The 18,003-nt window shown below is 37.5% G+C and overlaps 1 protein-coding gene across 2 annotated transcripts in view; it reads right to left on the reverse strand.

The window, feature by feature from the left end:
* Nucleotides 1-18,003, reverse strand: part of CEP162 (centrosomal protein 162) — a 98,341-nt gene that overhangs the window by 56,799 nt on the left and 23,539 nt on the right. For both annotated transcript variants that reach the window (XM_066254215.1, XM_066254217.1), the window contains exons 9-13: nucleotides 16,377-16,493; nucleotides 9,496-9,684; nucleotides 8,480-8,561; nucleotides 3,803-4,085; nucleotides 2,327-2,585 (exon numbers count right to left, since the gene is read on the reverse strand). In XM_066254215.1, the coding sequence (XP_066110312.1) occupies nucleotides 2,327-2,585; nucleotides 3,803-4,085; nucleotides 8,480-8,561; nucleotides 9,496-9,684; nucleotides 16,377-16,493 (930 nt within the window). The remainder of the gene's footprint in view (nucleotides 1-2,326; nucleotides 2,586-3,802; nucleotides 4,086-8,479; nucleotides 8,562-9,495; nucleotides 9,685-16,376; nucleotides 16,494-18,003) is intronic.

An 18,003-nucleotide genomic window follows, 5' to 3' on the forward strand; every position in this document is an offset into this window, starting at 1 on the left:
TAATGTAATGTTTTTATCCGCTCCTTGATGATTCTAAAATTTGATAAACGTTCCAAGTGTCTTTTTTTAATATTAAGTACTAGATTAAATGAAAAGTTAATTATTAATAGATGAGTAGATAACATCACAAGCAAGTGTTCCACACCAAAGTGAGACAAAGGAGAACACAAAACTTTTTTTTAAGAGGCAGGGAGAGAGACAGGAACATCGAGCTGCTCCTGTATGTGCCCTGACCAGGGAATTGAACCGGCAACCTCTACCAGGGGTCTTCAAACTTTTTATAAAAACCGCCCACTTTTGCAGTGCTGGTCAACCTGGTCCCTACCCACAACCAAACAGCGCTGCAATTGGCCCACCATGAAAGCTGGACTGCCCATTAGTGGGTGGTAGGGACCAGGTTGACCAGCACTGCAAAAGAGGGTGGTTTTTATAAAAAGTTTGACGACCCCTGCCAGGGGTCGGGAACCTTTTTGGCTGAGAGAGCCATGAACAACACATATTTTAAAATGTAATTCCTTGAGAGCCATACGACCCGTGTACGTTACACATTATCGAATAAAAATTTGGTGTTGTCCCAGAGGACAGCTGTGATTGGCTCCAGCCACCCACAACCATGAACATGAGCGGTAGGAAATGAATGGATTGTAATACATGAGAATGTTTTATATTTTAAACGTTATTTTTTTTTATTAAATATTTGTCTGTGAGCCAGATGCAGCCATCAAAAGAGCCACATCTGGTTCGCAAGCCATGAGGAAGGGGAAGGGAAGCATTCATTTGTTGTTCCATTCAGTCATGCATCCTTTGATTGCTTCCCCTGTGTGCCCTGATTGGGGATCAAACCAGCAACTTTGTTTCCAGATGATACAAAAAAGACTTTTTAAGGGAGAGGATTAGAGGTCCCTAGATTAAGAACAGGAGGAAAAGGATGCTTGTATTAATCGAACAGAATTGTATTCGGTTTCTCCTGAATAACCAACCCCTCCTGCTGCTCTCCTTCCCTCTGACACAGATTAGCCCTGGCCTTTCCATCTCATATGCACAGGTTGCTGCAGCGAAATACACTCATGTAGAAGAAGAGAGTGTTTAATGCCTCAAGTATTTTAAATACAGGCATTCCTCAGAGATACTGTAGGTTCCAAACCACCGTAATAAAGGATTACAATAAAGTGAGTTGTGATCTTTTTTCTGGTGGAGGGTCTTGCCTTTCATTTGTAAAAAACATAACCTCTGTGAAGTGCAGAGCAAAAGCACATAAAATGAGGTACGCCTGTATAGTCAACGTGGCCCTGAAATGGATAATTGTAAGGAATGGCAAGGGAAGACACTAAGCTAGAAGTGAATTTTCCAGGAAGGCTAGCTCTCCTCTGACAACGACAACCATATAACAATGATATTGGTCCCCTATTAAATTTAATCACAAAGAAGAGGACAAAATGCTTCTGGCTCTATTATTGCTCTCCCTTTCCCACTGGAGTCTAAGGCAGCAGAAAAGTTGATCTGACCTAAACATTTCTATTTCTCTTATAGCTGCATGGGCTCCAAGCTGGAAATTAGCTTTTCTAACTGTCACTATAAATGACTACATTAGGACATAACAGAGGCACTGTGAGGTGTAAAAATATGCAATAGGTGATAAATAAAACATCCTGCCTCTCTAAGTCTGTACCGAACTAATATCTCTCTATCGACCTTTATTTGTACATTGCCGTTTGCATTCTGAATATATAGATCTTCTCTGGTAAGCTAAGCACTGGCTATTACAGAGCCAACTAGGTAAGGAGAGGCTTGATCTCCTATCTTATATTCACTTATTCAGGAAAACCTAGAAGTAATGATGAAAAACCTTCTATAAATTGACTCTTTCAGAAATGGATTGTGTACTTTAAGGTTAATTCTTTTCTATGAATAAGTCAAGTTCATAGAAGGAGAGAAGGAAACAGGGAAAGTAGAGGACAAGGAAAGTGAAATAATATAATACAGGTGTCCCTTGAAAAAAATGTGTTAGAGGTGCAGTCAAAAACCCACATAAAACCCGACTCTCCAAAAACTTAAGTATTAATAGCTTACTGATGACCAGATGCCTTACCAATACCATAAACAGTCAACACGTATTTTGTATGTTACATGTATATTGTACTGTATTCTGACAATGGTAAGCTACAGAGGAAATGTTTCTAAAAATATCATCAGGGAGGGAAAATACATTAACAGTATTTACTGACAAAAATCTGCGTGTAAGTGGATCCATGCAGTTCATACCCTTGTTCAAAGGTCAACTGCATATACACAGAATTCTATTATGAAAAGAGTATATGATGATTACCTTTTTTCTTAACTTGATTTGAGGTGGGAATGGACCTCAATGTTTTGCTTTTCATCATGTCCTTTGAAGTTTTCTTTTCCAGAGCAGAAAATGTCTTGAATGGTGAACTGGGTTTTCCATAGCCTGAGCTCCTAACTGATGCATATAATCCACTCTGAGGTTTTCTTTTAGGTAAAGGAGGAGCACTTTTGGCCTTCTTGTATGGTACCTGTTTATCAGTTACAGATCCTTCTCCAGAACTGAGCTGAGAGCTAAAACCCTGCACATAACAAGTACAAACTCTTCAGTACTTCAATGAATTTTAACTATGGGCGTAAATGAAGATTTAACAGATGGCAAAATCATAGCGATTACTAAGTAAGATAGTTTGCTAAAGGCAAACCACTACATTAAAGTTCTCAACAACTAATAATTAGAATTTTAGTATTTTGAAGCACATCTTTAGTCAGGAGTAAAACAAAGCAAAATAATATAACAAAGTAAGCCTGCCAGAAAGCAGTATGTGTAATTATGAGAATGAACATGTAAGAGAATATGAAAGAACATTATTTTGAAATGACGTAAAATCTTTTTTTTTTTTTACAGGGACAGAGAGAGAGTCAGAGAGAGGGATAGATATGGACAGACAGAAATGAATGGAGAGAGACGAGAAGCATCAATCATCAGTTTTTCGTTGCTACACCTTAGTTGTTCATTGATTGCTTTCTTACAGGTGCCTTGACCGCGGGCCTTCAGTAGATGGAGTAACCCCTTGCTCGAGCCAGAGACCTTGGGTCCAAGCTGGTGAGTTTTATGTTCAAACCAGATGAGCCCGCACTCAAGCTGGCGACCTCAGGGTCTCGAACCTGGGTCCTCTGCATCCCAGTCCGACACTCTATCCACTGCGCCACGGCCTGGTCTGGCGAAATGACATAAAATCTTATTTTCTTTTTCCTCAGATTTCTTAAGATAAAAAATACTTTAATACCCTGTATTATTCCACAAGGAACTGGAGATGGTTTATAATAAACAGATAACAAAATTATAAACCTGAAATCATGAAACTGTAAATCAGAATAGATGAAGAGCAGAGGAAAAAGGAATAGTGAAATACAAGTTTCTCAGCAGTTTCTAACAGTACTTATATGAAATGCCAACTTAACCTACTTTTGCAGAACATGAACTACTAGAAAGATTGAACAAAAATCACTAGAATGATGAATAAACTTTATTTTCTTATGCTACTCAAAAATTCTGGACTATGCTTACTAAAAAAATTTTACATGTAAAGGATGGTTTCTAAAAGGAAGCTAATACCACAGAGGTATTTTTGACTTTGGGGACTGCAGGGTGCTGTAATAAATACTGCTCACATATATCCCGGGTCTATTTGGAGGCTGGTAAGTAATCAATCCCACAAGCTTAAGAAGTACTTAGTTATCAGGAGTACTTATAGAACTTTATCAATATGTCTTAATTTAAATTATAAACACTTACTTTCTTTATTTTGTCATCCTGAGGTAATATTGAAGGACCACAAGATAGTTTTTTCCTCAAAATATCGAGGTACATTTTATCTACGTATTCTTCTATAGTGTTTACTCTTGGACAGCTATTTTCTATAATTTCATTTGTTGTCTTTTGTAAAACCACATTCTCTTCTTTTTTGTCAAAATATTGGTTCACATTTTGTGGCTCTTGAAACTCAACATCTGGCTTCATCTTAAAGGGTAAAGGACCTACAATTTCAGTTTCTTTACCATCAGCCAGTATCTTATAGCTATAAAACAAAAGAAAATGCAAAGAATAAACCCTACATGACTCAGCAAATATCAGTTTTATTAACATATATACACAGACTCACATTATATATATATTTAATATTTGTAACTTTAAATTAGGATTTTAATGTTAAATACATTATTTATAATTTTGGTTAACAGAGTATACTCACATAGTGTCATATATGAATTTCAAATAATTTTAATGCTGTATAAGAGATTACATGAATGACTCTGGGACCTACTTTAAACATTGGTTTAAAGCCAAACCAAACAAGACTAAGATACTTTCGTTTAAGAAAAAATAAAATATGAATTTCTAAGTAAACTTATATATCTTTTATCCATATAAGGTCAATGTACATTTATGGCAAAAAAACCCACTTTATACATTTCTGGAAAAAACTAAATCATAATTTATGCCAATGAAACATAGAATATAAATATTAAGCATAAATTTCATCACAGTAGAAGAAAATTTTTAAATAAACAAGATTACAAGGATTTTAAAATAAAATCATATTTATGGTTTTAAAACACTTAAATACAATCTAATATTTCAGATCATTAGATTTTAAAAATATAGAAATTGTCCCTTGAAATGCTCTAAATATAGTTAAACAGGAGAATATGAGGGGGCACCAACAGTACGGATATTGTTATTTTCAAACTACTTAATCATGGTCAATGTGGTCATTGAGATTTGTAATGTATAAAATGAGATTAAAGGAAAGTTTAAGAGGCTACCATTTTTGCATAAGGTAAATTAATTTCTCAGTAACTGTTCGAAGCTTCTTCTAAAGTAGATGAAATCACCTGAAAATATGTAATAGTTCTTTCATTGTTCATGGTAGCAGAACCTGGCTAGATGTTCATCAAAACTGTTTTCTACTTTTGCTGTGCACGAACTAAACCACATTTGCTTTCCAGCTTGCACTGAGATGGGCTCATTTACTAGTTCCTGTCTTTAGAATGTGAATGCTAGTGATCAGAACATAAAATATGTCATTAGCTTAGTGTTTCAGTTTTAGGTGGCAAGGAAGCAGATAGTAGAGGCTAGAGGGGTGGCCACCCATGTTTTATAGCAGCAAAACGTTGCTAAATTGTCACCTGCAATAGTGTATAAAGCCAACCTTGTGCCTATCGAGTCAGGGTAATAAAACAAAGAGCCAGAGAAAACAGGAAGTTTTTTTTTTAAACAGGAAATTTTAAAGTGCCAGCTACTATTGGCTACTTTGACAAGATATTAATAAGAAAGAGACAAGCTCAAGACAGAATAGGTAGGCTTGTAAGAAGAAATCAACAGGAAGAGAGAGTCTTGAAACTCGGGCCTCTTGGGTTTACTCTCTGTGTCTAGACTCAAACAGTAAGATTTGGCATTGAAAAATGCTATGAGAAAGTAAGATTTCATGAGACTTCTCAGGTGAGAAAATGACTCAGTTCCTTGGCAAAGAGCATATTAAATGTGTTGTCTTGACACGTAAGGTTATTATTCCAATATCCAAGCAAATGCAATAAAATAGAGAAAAAAGGAGAGGGACAAGGAGCAAAGATTTAAAACTTTTGTCTAGCAGGGAACGTTGTGTAGTTACTGGCACATGGAACTGACTGGAACCAAAAAGATCAGAAGCCTATTAAACTTTCTGAAGGAACTCAAGAAACCACAACCTTATTTAAAAAAAAAAAGCCAGTGACTGTTTGGGAGCCTTAAAAACCACCTGCAGGCAAGAAGTGAAGTGAGAAAGGAGTACACATCCTCCAAGATGGGCACACCCTCCCTGTAAACCCACTTCAGTGTGCCCAAAGGTGATAAAATACATGAACAGTTCTCCCAGGAGTGGAACCAGGAGCTATGTGAACACAGACTTACACAGTAGTTTCTCCTTAAGAAAGAATGGACTAATTAAGGAAAATCCCCATTTCCAAGGTGTGTGCGTGTGTGTGGGGGGGGTGTTAAATGTCTCCAGTGGAATTCAAGTTACGTTAATGATTATTAGTGTATTTTCCTTTCTGAGTGAGAGGGGAGTAGTTGTGCAGTTCCACCATTTCACACTGCAATGGCAGGACTGAAGCAATGTATAACTGCTTTTTAATTCATTATCAGACCATCAGGAGCACATTCGAACCTGATGGATAGAACCGTACTTCACTTCACTTGGAAATCCTGGCTTTTTAGAGGGATTGAGTCCTTAAGGAGACTTTGAGCTGTTTGCTTTGAGAATAGATAAGTCGGTCTGTGTATGAAGAAGAGTAAGGTGGAAATCTGGTTTTTGGAAGGGTATATCCTGGTTGAGAGTGGCTAGATGCTTACTGAAATCATTTATTTTTCTTTCTAGGTATATAAGCAAATCACATTTCCAGCCCTCTTGGGTCTTGTTAGCTAGATGTGCTGGTTCTTATCAACAGTATGTGAGCTAAAGTGATGTAATACTTTTGTGTTGAGGCAGTTAAAAGAAAGTATATGAAACCATCCTTTTTCTTTCCCTATTAACTGGTTAGATGCGGCCCCAACAACCTTAAAATCTTGTGTTTATGACAGAAGAAGCCTGAGTCCCTAAATGATTGTGTATAGCAGTGTCCTACCTTAACTTCACTGAACCACATGAGAGTATGATGTCAGCAAGAAATAAATTCTGATGAAGTCAAGCTATGAAAACTTCAAAGATTATGTTACAGCAGCTAGGATTATCTACCTCACAGTTTACTAAAGAATTTTTGGATATATGTACTAAAGTTTATACTACTGACATTTCTATAATTATTATACCTTTTAATGTAAGTGTACTTGTTTTTGGCTTTTAACCATAAGTGTAATAAGCTATGTTCTAATTTAGAATTCACATTACTAAAATGGTTCCACCTATATCAACAAAGACACAAGATGTAGAAAATCTCTTCAGGAACACTAATATATCCTCAAACAGTAATGATAAGCATAATATGCCCTTTAAAAATAGTAACTAGCACTGCAGACCAGTGGAAGAACATGCAGCTTAGCATGCAAGCAGATGGTTTTAGTGTAAACTTCACAGTATCATTTTTGCTCAACTAATACAAATGTATAGAATCAAGGTCAAGACATCACTTGTTTATACTTGGAAAATAGTGGGTTTCCATGACAAGCATACTATACAAGAGGCTCAAAATGTGTCTGTTGAAAACATGAATGAATGAATGACTAGCACATGAAGGGATGACAGCCTTTTCACAGACATATTTTATGGACATCAAATATCTGATAATGTAAGTGGTTAAGTATTTAAGTACATGGACTTCCTGTGTACCCTGGTCATTTCATATGACCTTGGAAAATTTATTTAACCTCTGTAAGGATCAGTTTTCTTAACCATCAAATGAATTAATAATGGAATATACTTCATGGAGTTACTGTAATATTAAATAAATAGCACACATAAAGAACTTAGCATAGGACTTGGCCTACCGTAAGCATATGATAAAAATGCTAGCTGCTATTATCATCATCAATATTATCATCTGGTTCTTGTGAGAGCTTCACCACTAAAGTGAGTTTATTGTAGTTTCAGCATTTGAATGATGAGGATCAAGGAGGCCTGTCCCACTTACTATAAAAACCACATAATAGATGTGATACTCTAAGTCAGGGGTCCCCAAACTTTTTACACAGAGAGCCAGTTCACTGTCCCTCAGACCGTTGGAGGGCCGCCACATACAGTGCTCCTCTCACTGACCACTAATGAAAGAGGTGCCCCTTCCGGAAGTGCAGGGGGGGGGGATAAATGGCCTCAGGGGGCCTCATGCGACCCGCGGGGCCGTAGTTTGGGGATGCCTGCTCTAAGTGATACACAAATGCAAAGTTGTTTTATGACAAGGTTATTGTGACGTGCTATATTTATTCTGTGTGGTGGAAAATGACAGCGAGGTCCCACAAGCTTCCACTAAAATGCATCAGAGCTGGAGCATTTTTACGAAGCCCATTTCTCTTAAGCCCAAAGTACTCACCTGTGAGATGACAGCCAGTCTATGAATAAATACAAAACTAACTGGCTTATAAACAAGCAAACTATGACTCATACAGAATAAAATTTATGTCCCATCTCTTCATACAAATCAACTATCCCTGAGCTATTTAAAGCTACAGAGATTATATTTTTCAGTAAAAACCTTTAAGATTTCTTAATAGCATTAACTTTTTTTAGTAGCATCTACTTTATTTTAGCACTAGAAGACTTGATGAATGAATTGAATAAAAACTAATTTAAAAAGAAGTGAGCAATGACTCATAGAAGGACGTATATAAGTTATATATTAATTATTCACTAGGAATGATTATAATGAGCAAATGATTCTACAAGTTTCCAGTGAAAAAACAATAAACAAATAACTTGTATGATCCATTTCAAAAAACTCATACCTGACAGGTTGTAAATCCAAACCACTGTTTCCAAAAGACTCTATTCTGATAGGCTTCATCAGCTCCTCTACTGTGGGCAAATCTAGGAGGAGGAAAAAATTAAAACAGCATCCAAAAATGTTATGAAACTTGCTTAATTTCACATCTCATACTAACAAAATCACATTTTGACAAATGATACATACAATAAACCCAATTTCTAAAATTAAACTTGCTTGTACCAAAGCAATCTCCTTTGATATTTACATTAGATATATATACATATATATTTAATGCAGACATACATATATCAAATATATGTGTATAGGTATATCCAAACACACATTTGTCTAATAAGTATATATTTAGTTGATCCCGAAATACTGTTCACTATAAAATAACTTCAGTTATTTTCATTGTACTAAAATATTTTCAATACATGGAAAAGATTTAAAAATATGAAAACACAGGTAATTTCTTAATTTGGTCAAGGTATATGAGAAAAGAAACTGGGCCCTGGCCAGTGGCTCAGTAGATAGAGCGCCGGCCCAGCGTATGAACGTCCTGGGTTTGATTCCCGGTAAAAGCACACAAGAGAAGTGACCATCTGCTTCTCTTCCTCACCTTCTCCCCCTTCTCTCTTTCTTCCCCTCCCAGAAGCAGTGGCTCAACTGGTTCAAGTGTTGGCCCCCTGTGCTGAAGATAACTCAGTTGGTAGAGCACATCAGCCTCAGGCACTAAAAACAGCTCTACTTATTCATGCATCGACCCCAGAAGGGGGTTGCCAGGTAAATCCCGGAAGGTGCGTATATGGGAGTCTATCTCCTTCTTTCATTTAAAAAAAAAAAAAAGAGAGAGAAGTGAAATTTTATCCCATGATGAGCTCTAATTTTATAATTAAACCACCAATTTCCAGAGTTCATTTGAACAAACCTTTTATATAAATTCAGAGACTAAGAAATAATCACCGAAGCAAATTGTATCTAAATTACACAAAACTGGAAACTGTTCAGAGAGGTTCTCAGATGAGCCTTTACCAGATTCCGTAGTAGAGATGTTTTTGGAGGACTCTTCATTTTCTTGAGGATGACCTTTCTCTGAGCTCTTGGTATTTTCCACGGCAGTATTCTCAATTCTTTGTTCATCAGTATCCAAGGAATGGACTATAAGACAGTAAGCCTGATGTAGAGCTTCAATGTCACTATTGCTTTGTCCATAAGAAAAACCTGGTAAAATAAATGTAATCTACAGCAGCAGTCCCCAACCCCCGGGCCGCGGACCAGTACCAGACTGTGGGCCATTTGGTACCGGTCAGCAGAGAAAGAGTAAATATTTATAACTTACATTATTTCTGTTTTATTTATATTTAAGTCTGAATGATGTTTTATTTTTAAAAAATGACCAGATTCCCTCTGTTACATCTGTCTAAGACTCACTCTTGACGCTTGTCTCGGTCATGTGATACATTTATCCATCCCACCCTAAAGGCCAGTCCATGAAAATATTTTCTGACATTAAACCACTCCGTGGCCCAAAAAAAGTTGGGACCACTGATCTACAGTATACTCACAGAAATAGATGAGAAATATAAAACCCTCCTATCACCCCTTAATCTGTCAGGAATGGTTAACAAAGCTGTAGGACATTGATGACATTATAAAGACGGGGCTAAATACAAAACTAGGTAATACGTAGGAATGGCCTACCAGTGTGAAATCACAGCAGGCTCGGTAACTCTTTCTAGCAAGTAGAAATGTGTCCTGATGTGGTAACTATAAAATCTGATGCCACTAGTTATTGTCCTCTCTTCCTACTCTTCATCAAACCCTCTGTAGTGGATAAAACTATTCCTAAATTTCCCAAATGAACACAATCATTTCAAGGATTCTGTCTCTCCCTTACCACTCACTACCCTCTCTTTCAGCTTTCTGTGCCACCAAGCAGTAGTCTGTATTTCCTCAACTGACATTCACTGCTCTAACTTGGAAATTCAGTGTATTCCAGCATTCTGCAAAAGCTCCTATAATAAAAAACAATTGCTAATGGCCAAATCCAGGCATCTTTAGTCTCGCATCAACACTGAGAGACATCCAACACTGACCTTTCCTGGAAACGGCTCTGCACCCCTTCTTGTTCTTCCGACCACTCTTATGGCTACTTCTCCATCTCTTACAGTAAAACGGCTTCTTCTCAGGGCTCCATCTTTAGCCTTCTTTTTTAAACCTCTCAGTTATTTACTTATGCCTTACTTCATTAAAACCTTTAGCCTCATCTATTACACGTTTTTGTCCTTATTTTTTTCTGAATAAAGACATTTAGATTATTCTGAAAGAAAATCACAACTAACATATCCCCAACTGAATTGTTACATTTCCTAACAAATCTTGTTTGACTACCATTATTTCCTACAGCATGACTACAATGTGTCCGTAAAGTCATGGTGCACTTTAGACTGATCACAGGAAAGCAACAAAAGATGACAGAAATGTGAAATCTGCACCAAATAAAAGGAACACCCTCCCAGTTTCTGTAGGATGATGTGGCAGCATGTGCATATGCGCAGATGATGATGTAACACTGCGTATACAGCGGAGCAGTGCACGGCCATGCCAGTAGAGATGTGGACAGTACAGAGGAAAGTTCAGTGTGTTCTGTGGCTCCCTAAATTTGAATCCGTGACCAAAGTGCAACGTGAATATCAGCGTGTTATAATGAAGCGCCACCACATAGGAATAACATTATTCGGTGGGATAAGCAGTTGAAGGAAACCAGCAGTCTGGTGGTGAAACCCCATTCTGGTAGGCCATCAGTCAGTGATGAGTCTGTAGAGGCTCTACGGCAGGGGTCTCAAACTCAACTCAGCATGTGGGCCGCAGAGCAAGATCACAGCCATTCGGTGGGCCGCACTAGGTCTACAAAAGGCAACTGTTACGCAACACTTTTCTCACTGCAGTTGAAAACAAAAAAAAAATTCAGTACAACAAGCACAATCGTACATGCAGTTTACTCAGTGTCACAAAACGACCAGAAACTGTAGTTCGCATCACAACTGCTGTTAACTAAGCTAATATCTAGCTAGGATGCTAGAGAAATGAAAAATACAAGTAGGCCCCTAGGCTTACTTAATTTTATCCAAAATATTTTGAACTTCGTGGATTAGTCTGCAGGCTGCACAAAATTGTTCGGCGGGCCGCGAGTTTGAGACCCCTGCTCTACGGGATAGCTAACTAAGGAGCCCTATAAAATCTGTGCATGAGCCTACATCAAACTGCACTTAATAGGCATGAAACTGGGAGAGTTTTCCTTTTATTTGGTGCAGATTTCACATTTCTATCGTCTTTTGTTGCTTTCCTGTTACCAGTCAAAAGTGCACCATGACTTTACGGACACACTGTATTTCCCTCGTCATCCAAAACAGAACACTCAATGGCACTGCTCACTCTTCCTTCTATAGTAACTTTCTCCTCCTCCCACCAACTGATAAATTCTGGAAAAAAGAATTCAAGGACACTAATAAGCTTTTTATGAATATTTTCTTACTAATTTTTTCACTTTCATTACTAATAGTGAAATTTTAAAAAGTAGAGAAAAGAGAGTTGCAGAAAGTAGAAAAAGAGGAAAGAAATGGGATGACCAGTCTCCTTTTCTTTTGATAGCCATGATTAATTAATGCTTAAAAATACAGTAGTATATACTGCCTCATCTTCCTCAATATAAACTATAAGCTGTATAGCATACAATTCTAAGGGGCTATTTTAAACTCTAAATGTAAAGGCAGCCAAATAAACCACAAAAGATCGTGTAAGAATACTTTACAACGGGATATTTTCTATATAATGTGTCACGTCACCACTGCTAGTTGGAGCACAGTCAATAAATATTTACTTAAATTAAAAACAAAAAAGAGGGATACATTAGAGCAGAATTGTTAACACTTAAGTGGCAGGGATTTTTTTAACAGGAAAAAGATCTTGTTAAGGTAAGCTTAACTTTTCCCCTATGATCTGTCAAAGTGAGTAGCATGACTGAAGGAGAGAAGTAATTTTTATGAAAGAAAAAGGCACAAGTGTTTTTCTCCTCTACAGCAATACTTAAGTATCTACTGAGTACATATAAAAGAAACTACCCCATGTTAAGTAGCATAACTGTACTGAATGCTCCTAATTTATCAGGTGTGAGGTGTCAGAAAGAAGAGGTTCCAAAGCAACAGTAGACCAACTGTGCAGGAAAACAAATGACTTAAAAGTTAGAAATTAGAAATAGAGGATAGAGAGGTATTAAGGGCTGCTCGAAAGACACTTTTCTCCTAATTTGAGTCATTAACCCAAGTGGTATTAAAATATTTCAGTCATAAATGTTATTTTTTCATGTATTTTATGGAAAGGCATAACCTGTCTGCCTTCAACATTAAAAAGAGAGTACCTCTAGCCTGACCAGGTGGTAGCACAGTGGATAGAGCATCGGACTGGGACACAGAGGACTCGGGTTTGAGACCCTGACGTCACCAGCTTGAGTGCGGGCTCATTGGGTTCGAGCAAGGCTCACCAGCTTGAGCCCAAGGTCACTGGCTCGAGCAAGGGGTCATTCGGTCTGCTGTACCCCCCCCCCCATCAAGGCACATATGAGAAATCAATCAATGGACAACTAGGGAACCGCAACAAATAATTGATGCTTCTCATCTCTCTTCCTTCCTGTCTGTCTGTCTCTATCTGTTCCTCTCTCTGACACTCTCTGTCTCTGCCACACACAAAAAAGAGTACCTCTATGAAGCTATTTTATATATAACAAGTCAAAAGCTCCCTGTATTTTTCCACTTAAGAAAGTTGAGACGGGTCAAATCCTGTTTTGTGGAGGCCAGGGCCAGGCTGTGGAGCAATACTGGCACCTTGTGACTGCTCCAGGCATGCAGCCTTAGCACAAAACAGGACTTGCCCGGGAGACAATGAAACCAAGTGACAAGCTAAATCTGGCCCAGTGTTAAGAAAACTTCACTTCTATAGCTACCAACCTTTGTAATACAATAATGCACAAATAATTTCATAACTATTATTTTAAAAAGATGGTCTTTGACAATGCGAAACCTAATCTGAGCCTACTTAATCTTAGAAGAAACATGGTCAAACAGAATGAAACAAAATAAAAAATAAAAACACTGATTTTATCAGTTCTTAAACCAAGTTCAGATGCTGATTTGAAGACTTTCAAGTGTATATCTAAAGTACCACGTAAATTCAGTACCCTACAACCAGATTTTTACTATAATGCCTTCAGCTTCTTTAGAACTTATGCTATTAATAGACAACTGATATAAATTATAATAATGGTAACAATCACAGAGTTGCTATTGCTTGTTGAATCTTAACAATGTACTACACACATACGTTACTGCAGTTGACCATCACAAGGGCTCATTTTTTTAGAAAAATTGTTTTAGATTCCCTTCACTGATCTTAGAAAGAGGAGAGAGGAGAAAAAGAGAAGGTGGGGGGAACAGGAAGCATCAACTCCCATATGTGCCTTGACTGGGCAAGCCCAGGGCCCCAAACCAGCGACCCCAGCACTCCAGGTTAATGCCCCATTCACTGTGCCACCACTCGTCAGGCACAAAATCTCATTTTAAAGAGGAAATAGGCTTAGAAGCATTAATTGTCCAATGTCACTCAGTGATAACTGGCAAGGATGAGAATATGAATCAAAGTCCACATGACAGTAAGTTTACTCTCTACTATCCTCCAATAACTGACTCATCAAACTATTTCAAAGAACACTTAAGGAATAACAACAAAAAACTTATATAGTTTTATATAACTGTTTGGATCATCTCAAAAAAACTTACTTTCCACAATACATTTTTTATTTTTGAATTTTTCTTACAACCTACAGCAGTAGTTTTCATACTGTATTTTACAAAATTATAGTGTTTCAGAGAAAATCATGAGTTCCTCAGATGTTTGGTTAAAATTTCATTTTTAAACATACTTTCAAGTTTAAAACTTAAAAACTGTAATAGAAGTGATTCTGAAAACTCAAATGTGCCATTTATGTAATTAATATTTTGAAGACCATCAGAGTGATAACTTTGCCTCCTGCTTTGTTTTCATCCATATTTTCAAGTTTCTCAGCCTTAGCTGGTTGGCTCAGTAGTAGAGCATCGATCTGGCGTGTGGATGTCCCAGGTGTGATTCCTGGTTAGGGCACACAGGAGAAGTGCTCATTGCATCTCTACCCCTTCCCTTCTCGCTTCTCTCTCTCTCTCTCTCTCTCTCTCTCCCCACCTCCTGCAGCCATGGCTCGATTGGAGGGAGTTGGCCTGAGATGTTGCGGATGGCTCCATGGCCTCGGCAGCAGGCACTAAGAAGAGCTCAGTTGCTGAGCAACAGAGCAACACCCCAGATAGGCAGAGCATCACCCTTAGTGGTCTTGCTGGGTGGATCTGGGACACATGCGAGAGTCTATCTCTACCTCCCCTCCACTCACTGAATTTAAAAAAAAAAGTTTCTCTAGCCATACTGTACATATATGAACTTCCTATAATGCATCACTGATAAGAAAAGCTACAGCTCCACACTGCTCTTTTAAAAGGATTTTCATGTCTGCTTACTGAAAACTGTGCAAGTGGATCGACTACCACAGCACATAAGTGACAGGAACTTAAGTAAGCAGCAGTAAGACGAACGTGTTCAGTGCACGCTTTCGTCATTGCAGAGTACTCAGCTGAGCAACATCAATAGGTAACATGCTTTGGTGGGAAAATTCTGTATTTTTACTTTTATATATTTATATTTTAAAATGGAAATGGATGAAACAAGATAGTGGTGACTCTCAGAATGGCAGTGACTAGCAAAAAAAGATCTGAGTAGACATTGTGGTTTGGGTTATGTTTTTTTATCTGAATGCTGGTTAAATGGGTATGTTCAGTGTTGAAATTTTATCAAGTTGCACTACTATTATACATGATATAGGTATATTATACTTCTCTATAGGTATATTATATCTACTTCAATAAAAAAGTAAAAAGAGAAAAATTTTAAAAGTCAAACAGACAGTTGTTTAGAATTGCTAAGTGATTTATCAATTCTATAGCTTTTTTTTTCCAACTGTTTGGATTGGTTTAGTTGATGACCATACTGGTCAACTGAGACTTGCAAAGCAAGCTAATTAAAAAGTTCCCAATTTCAACTATTTATATGGTAAACCAAGAATATTTTTGTATTAAAAACAAAAACAAAGTATACAAACATATCAGAAGTCTGATTACAATATGAGAATATAACAACTTCTGATTTCAAATACTTCAAAAGACCATTACTGCTCTAACTTTACTTGTAAATATTACAAATGTAAAACATTTATGTTTATACCAACAAAATACCATTTTTATCTATATAGAGTGTACATAAGATTTCACTTGAAGATAAGGATTCAACTTTTTTAAAAAAGTTTAAAATGACATTGTCCTAAAGACCTTTACAACCTTAATAATGTCTAGATAGATTATCACGGGTATTTCAAAATTTTGGTATGTGATCCAGTTTTTTCCTACACAAAGGGAACTATGAAAAATCATAATAAGACCAAAGTTTTACTTCTCCAATACATGGCAAATTTAACTGATACTCTGGAGTGGGGCAAGAAATTAGTTAATGTTCACCTACAGCGCTACATTTTGCATCAACAGCATTCATTCATTCATTAATAAGTATTTACTTAAAAATACAATTTACTTGGCTAACATTAGGTGTTACCATTAACAAGTTCCAAATATTTAAGTTGTTAGATATGATAGAAATAAGAGGTTTAAAATTTTATTGTCAACATAGTTATTACTTTTTTATATTGTTTATATTATATATAAATAGTCAATTAGTCATAAAATATTACACATGTAGAAAATACTGAGTTTTTTGAACATTCTTACCTGTTCCTGCCATTTCATTATCAGTTGTTTCGGGCAGGAGCTGTGGCATAACTGTTGCTCCATCGTGTTCGTCAAGGTTGGCCTCCGCAACTGAGTCTAAGGAATCAAGCAGCACCACTGGAACGATACGTAACAAGAGATATTAGGAATGCAGAGAAATTTGTATGGTTCCTTTAAGAAAGTATTTTAATCACATTCAATCCATATAAAAACAAAGAAATACATGTTTATAAATAAAGCATATATAATCATATCTATAATAAGTATCATTTTCTTCTTATGTATATCAACATTGTAACAATGCTTACATATAGGCTAATGTATGTGTCTATGTGAAAGAAAAAGGCCATAAGAAAAATAAGATATTTTTCCCCAACTTTATTGAGGTATAAATGACAATTAAAAATTGTAATATATTTAAGGAGTACTACTTGGTAATTAGATATACAGAGTGTCCGTAAAGTCATGGTGCACTTTTGACAGGTCACAGGAAAGCAACAAAAGACAATAGAAATGTGAAATCTGCACCAAATAAAAGGTAAACTCTCCCAGTTTCATATCTATTCGGTGCAGTTCGACGTGGGCTCATGCACAGATTTTTTAGGGCTCCTTAGGTAGCTACCCCGTAGAGCCTCTACAGACTCGTCACTGACTGATGGCCTACCAGAATGGGGTTTCACCACCAAACTGCTGGTTTCCTTCAACTGCTTATCCCACTGAGTAATGTTATTCCTATGTGGTGGCACTTCGTTATAAACACTCCGATATTTATGTTGCACTTTGGTCATGGATTTGAATTTAGCAAGCCACAGAACACACTGAACTTTCCTCTGTACTGTCCACATCTCGACTGGCATGGCCGTGGGCTGCTCCGCTGTATACACAGTGTTATGTCATCATCTGCGCATGCGCACATGCTGCCACATCATCCTACAGAAACTGGAAGGGTTTTCCTTTTATTTGGTGCAGATTTCACATTTCTATCATCTTTTGTTGCTTTCCTGTGACCGGTCAAAAGTGCACCATGACTTTACGGACACATTGTATTTGTACATTCTGAAATATTTACCACCATGAAGCAAATTAACATCCATCACCTTACATAGTTATTTACTTTTGTGTGTGGAGAACACTTGAGATCTCCCTTCTTAGCAAATTTTAAGTACACAATACATTATTGTGAACTACAGTCACATTGCTGAACACCAGATCTCCAGCACTTCTCTTGCACTAAAACTTCATCCCTCTTAGCCTACATCTTCCCACATCCTGCTCTGCCAGCCCATGGTCACTATAATGCTACTGTTCCTATGATTTTGACATTTTTATTTTTATTTAATTTATTTTTTGTATTTTTCTGAAGCTGGAAACGGGGAGAGACAGTCAGACAGACTCCCACATGCGCCCGACCGGGATCCACCTGGCACGCCCACCAGGGGGCGACGCTCTGCCCACCAGGGGGCGACGCTCTGCCCCTCCGGGGCGTCGCTCTGTTGCGACCAGAGCCACTCTAGCGCCTGGGGCAGAGGCCACAGAGCCATCCCCAGCGCCCAGACCATCTTTGCTCCAATGGAGCCTCGCTGTGGGAGGGGAAGAGAGAGACAGAGAGGAAGGAGAAGGGGAGGGG

This window comes from Saccopteryx bilineata, chromosome 1 (genome assembly GCF_036850765.1).
Source record: "Saccopteryx bilineata isolate mSacBil1 chromosome 1, mSacBil1_pri_phased_curated, whole genome shotgun sequence".
Classification (NCBI taxonomy): Eukaryota; Metazoa; Chordata; class Mammalia; order Chiroptera; family Emballonuridae; genus Saccopteryx; species Saccopteryx bilineata.